Here is a 5,733-nt window from a genome sequence, read left to right on the forward strand (position 1 = left end):
ATAATTTTTCAGTTTCAAAAAAATCTTAAAATGGTTTATCAAATTTAAGCAAAATAAGTTAGACCAATAGAAAATGTTGCACAAAAATATATTATTTAGTCTAATAGAAATTATTTATTTTACAAATGCTACTCATTTTCAAAAATAAATCAAAAAAATATTTTTCAACTCTAAATATTCTGTTAATTTTTCTTTAGATATGACAAATAGATTGTGTAATATTGAAAAATTAAAATTCCTGAATTTATATTTTTCTAATTTTTAATATTAAAAATTAACTTGTAACAAAAAATTTATAATAAATCAGATAAAATTCAAAAAATATTAAAATATTTTGTTATGATAAAAGACCTCATGTTTTATTTCGAAAAAATAAAAGATTTCAAAGATAGGTCTGAATATTATTTTTAATTTTTAAAATTTCATTTTTATTAATAAATTCATAGAAAATAGTTTGTCACCCAAGATTCTAAAAAAAACCCACTTTGTAGATAATATTTCCATTTTTCAAAAAAAAAAATAGCAACGATTAAGACCGGAAGACTAATGAAATAAATGATTTTTATAAAAATAATTAAATTAAGTAAATTAATGCATAGATAAGATTTTGAGTAAAGAATATAACAAAGAAAATTACTCAAACAATTATCTTAACATTGAAAGAAAATTTAATCTAAAAATTATTTTAGAATCCAATATATTTCCTACCTATCGAAGTTATTAAAAATTTCGGTGGTACATAATTCCTATGGAATTTCTTGATCTAGTGATTTCTAATATACCAATTAATTTTATCATACTTTCTAAATTTTAATTTTTGAAAATTATTTGAATATGTATGGTTATTTTTTAATTTTTCTATTTGTACTTTTAATTTTTTTATTTTCTATTTTTAAATTATCAAACATATCTAATGTGTATAAATTAGCTAAGTTTAATTTTAACCTAACATTATCTATTTCCTAGTTGTACTATATTCTTAGATAACATCTTGATAAACTCAAAAAAAATGCTTGGGAGATAATGTGCGTATTTCACTTACCTCGTATTCACAAGCTCCCCTTCATCACAACTTTCTTTTGAGGATTCTCCCCCTTAATCAATGCTCATCTCTGAGCTGCTTTCATATTCTTCTTAGTGGTCTGCCAATAAGACTAGTTCGGCCGATGATGACTCATCCATGTTGCTTTTAAGTTTCTGTGTATTGATTTGATTGGCAATTTCTTCTTCTCCTTCGTCTTTAGTTTTGGACAATCATCCTTGATGTTGTTGAAATCAATAGGTAGAGGAAAGAAATAATATAAAGCTTTTTGATTGATAATTGTCATAGGCTCACCTATTTATACATATTATTAAGATAATATATGGAAAATATAATGATAAATATGAAAATATATTATTATAAATATGATAATAATAAATATAGAAATAATGAAAATATGGTTTGGATTACAATCCAAACATGGTAAATCATCAATAATTAAAATCAATCTTTAAATCTCCTTAATTGTTATCTTTGTCGTCATTACCCCCGACAAACTCAACAGAAGATACTTGAACGTTGAGTTTGGTTGTAACCCATTAATCTTCTAGAGCAAAATCCACCAGTACGATCAACGAAATGACAGATTTGTTGAACTTTGCCTTTGATAAAAGAAGACAACAACTAGAAGGAGACGAGGAGTTGTTGTCTGACGGTTGGAATCTGATCTGTCTTCAGAATAAAAGTAGTAGAGAAAGAAGATTGCATTTTGATGGTTGCATATGCTGGAGCAGAGGAAGAAAATCTGCTATTATGTACTGAGCAATGAAAAAAACTTGCTATTTGGTCGTCTAAAAAAGAAACAATAGTTATGGAGAAAAGACAGTAATAATGAATCTGCTATTCTAAAAGAGGAGATAGAAGGAGAAAAAAAGATAGAGGAAGATAAAGAAGGATGAAATTTGATGTCCTTGAAATTAAGAAGGGCAATAATATTACTCTTACTATGAGAAAAACAAGAAGAGAAAGAGAAAAGAGAAGGAATTGAACCTCGCTAAAAAGAAGATAAGAAGGAGAAGAAAAGTGGACAATAAGAGTTAGAGAGAGGAGCTTTAGAGTAACTTGTTGATTTTGGAAAAGAAAGAGTAAGATTAAGACATTTGTGAGTAGAAGATTCCTGTCGAAACTTGAAAGAAGAATAAGGGGAACATTAATGAGGAAAGATAAGAAAAATAATTTCGGACTATTTTGAGAAGGAAACGACAAGAGAAGGGAAATAAAAAATAGTTGCTAAAAGCCGAAACAACGAGGGAAGGGAAAGAGAGGAGAAAGAAGCTTCTAAGAAAGCATAAGAGACTATAGAGGAGGTCGGAAAGAAAGTCCGAGAGAAGGCGATGTCGACGAAGGAGGTGTCGTAAAGTGAACTTGAACCCACGAATAAGAAAGCAAAGAAAAAGGTGGAGTTGGTGAATTTTTAAGGAAAGGTGGTGACTCCTAGACTTTTGTAACAAGGAGTTGCTGCCGTGGGTGCTACACTCGGTGTCGCCCTCAGCTAGTTGCTACCTTGCGTACGGATCTGCAATTTGTGGTGAAGAAAATTAAGGATGCATAGAGAAGATGTTGAAACATGCATTATGGTAAAAAGAAGAAATATAGAAAGAAAGAAAGTAAGAAGACCTAGATACTTTAGCAACAGTATAAAGAAGAGAGAAATTGATGGGAAGAAAAAATAGGAGAAAGAGAAATTGGTTGCTACTGTCGAGCAAAGAAAAAGAGAGATTGATGGGAAGAAACTGAAGATCATGACTCTGATACCATGTTGAAATCAATAGGTAGAGGAAAGAAATAATATAAAGCTTTTTGATTAATAATTGTCATAGGCTAATTCACCTATTTATACATATTATCAAGATAATATATGGAAAATATAATGATAAATATGAAAATATATTATTATAAATATGATAATAATAAATATAGAAATATGAAAAATAAAAATATGGTTTGGATTACAATCCAAACATGGTAAATCATCAATAATTAAAATCAATCTTTGAATCTCCTGAATTACTATCTTTGTCGTCATTAGATGTGTCATTCTTCATTGCAGTTGTAGCATCGGATCTTCCGCTTTCTCTGAGATTGTTTCTTACCCTGCATCTTATAAATTTATTAGATTTAATAAACTTACTAAATTTTCTTACCATTAGGGTCGCCTTGTCTTCGTTAATTGAGATTTTGGAGTCTAGATCGTCTGTTCTTGCTTTCAGGCCAACGTTCTGATTGGGCTCCTTTTTCAATCTTGCACATCTAGATTCGTGAAGTTCTAAAGTGGAAAATAAATTCTCAAAAGGACTTACCTCTAGATCTTTAGAAATATAATAGGAGTCTACTATAGACGTCCAATCTTGTATCCTAGGGAAAGCATTTAAATCATACCTTAAAAAATCTTGGTTAGTTACCTGTTCTCCGAAATTCGTAAGTCTGATGGTTAACTCCTTCAGCTTGGCATGCAGTTGTGCTACTGACTCTCCTTTTTTTAGCTGAAGGTTGGTCAATTGGTTCCGAAACAGATCCCGTTTAGCGAGCTTGGCTTCGGACGTACCTTCATGTAGCTTCAGGAACTTCTCCCAAAGTTCCTTTGCTGATTCATAGGTGTCGATTTTGTTAACTTCTTACGGAGGTAGCACGCTAAGCAGAAGGAATTTGACTCGTCTATTTACTAAAAAGTCTGCTTGCTCCTTCTTGATCCATTGGATTCCTCTTTTTTCACTTCCTTGTGGGTCATTGGGAGGTCTAAAATCATACTTAATTATTAAAAGCAATTCAAAGTATGTTTTAAAGAATACCTCCATGTGTTACTTCCATGCTGTGAATTCTCCCTTGAATTTCGACGGATAGATGCTCGGTCCAACCATCGTTTCAGTGTTTCAGTGGATGGTTAGTTCTTCTGAGACGTTCTGGCTCTGATAACACTTGTTGGCGCAGCGGGACCGGCAAGAGGGAGGTGAATTTCCTGTAAAAAATAAACACTACAACAAAATCGCTCATAGACATCGGTGGAACAACAACGGTTTTAAGCAAAAACCGATGTCTTTGAGTATTTTACACCGATTTTTCTAAAAACTGATGTCTATGAGCACAGATTTTCGCTCATAGACATCGGTTTTTTAGCTGGTGTCTATGAGCGCCCTTTTTTTTGTTAATAAACACCGATTTGAACAGCGGTTTTTAAAATCCGATGTTAATGAACCAAAAAAAAATAATTTAATTTTTTCACCGGCCAAAATTTACAACATTTCAGAAAATTCCCTCCAAACCTAAACCAATATCCCTTCTCTCAGCCTAAACCTAAACCTCAGCCTCATCTCCCTCTTCCCCTTCCGCCGCCTCGCCCTCGGAGATCTCGCCGTCGCCGTCCCCTTCGTCTGCAAGTCCTGGTACCGCGCCTCCCTCGACCCTAGCTGCTGGCGCCGCCTCAACTTCCGCTCCCTCGATTTCACGCCCTGGAGCCCTTTCTCCCGCGCCTTTGCGCTCCGCTACCGCCTCCACTCCCCCCTCTCCTTCTCCGCCTTCCTCCGTTTTGCCCTCCACCGCTCCCGCGGCGTCGTCGACCAACTCGCCTTCCCCCTTTCCTCTGCCGTCTCCATCCACGACCTCGCCTATGCCTCTGTCAAGTGAGTCTACGCCTCCTTCTGGTTTCGTCGCCCTCATCGCTCACTACCTATTCGACGAATTTGCTCATCGATTATTAGCGCAGATGCCTGAGATTGAAGGCGCTGGCTTTGCCGGACAACCTGATGCTGGAGGACGACCTTCGAATCCCGGAGCTGGTGTGGCGGTGGAAGGATCTGGAGCATCTGGAGATGGAGACCAAGCCCTCCTCGTTCCTGGAGGCGGTCGTCGAGATCGGCCGTAACTGCCCGCGGTTCGTCGGGTTGAAGGTGCGCGGGCTAATCAGGCGCGAGGACGCCAAGGCCCTGGCACGGTGCCTGCCGGAACTGAAGCACCTGGAGTTGAGCAAGTCCTACTTGACCAAGGACGAGCTGTTGGTGGTCATCGACGGCTGCCGGAAGCTGGAAACGTTGACCATAAAGGATTGCCTCGGATTCCAAGCGGACGACGAGATTCTGAAGCTGGTGTCGCGCATCGAGCGGTTCGAGCACGAGGGGTCGACGCTCGTATATTCTTACACCTGTTCGAACATTGGCAGTAGGTCCGCTTTACAGGTCTCTTTCTTTTTATCTACTTTAGATCCATAATTCGTAGCCAAGGGGTTTGATGAGATTCATACTGTGAACTATAGAATTATCGAGGGTCACAGTTGGAACTGCACTTGAGTTTCTTTCTGTTCCCTCAGTCCCTAAACACGACCCTGTCTTCGCTTTCTCTTTATCTTGTAGTGTGTTTAGAGAAGGAGAAAGAGAGAGAGGATAAGTGAAGTGAAGTGAAGTGAAGGGAGGAGGTCATGGGAGCTACGCCGGACACCTCTTTACTCTCTCCCGGTTATGTGCACCGATCAGCAGGAGGTCATCCACTTCGACTTCGCTTTCTTGTGATATCACGACTATCTTGTTCTTGCGATTGCCAGGGGATGATATAATGGATGATCAATTAATGTCAAATAAAGCACGCATTTAATGGCGTTTAATTGGTTTTGAAGGACATCTATTGCAAATGCTCTTTTCGTGAAAACCTCTTCTTTTTTTTTTTCCTGAAACTTGTCTCTTCTTATCGCTTCAAATCTTTAT

At 36.6% G+C, this 5,733-nt stretch overlaps 1 protein-coding gene across 1 annotated transcript; it reads left to right on the forward strand.

Moving 5' to 3' along the window:
- Positions 1-4,345: 4,345 nt before the first annotated feature.
- LOC122010631 (F-box/LRR-repeat protein At3g48880-like) lies at positions 4,346-5,244 on the forward strand (the record flags this gene model as incomplete). The annotated part of the gene is made up of 2 exons (XM_042567144.1): positions 4,346-4,659; positions 4,743-5,244. Coding segments are annotated over 2 exons (816 nt in total), but the record flags the coding sequence as incomplete, so codon positions are not given.
- Positions 5,245-5,733: the final 489 nt, after the last annotated feature.

The sequence above is a fragment of the Zingiber officinale genome, chromosome 8A (genome assembly GCF_018446385.1).
Source record: "Zingiber officinale cultivar Zhangliang chromosome 8A, Zo_v1.1, whole genome shotgun sequence".
NCBI lineage: Eukaryota > Viridiplantae > Streptophyta > Magnoliopsida > Zingiberales > Zingiberaceae > Zingiber > Zingiber officinale.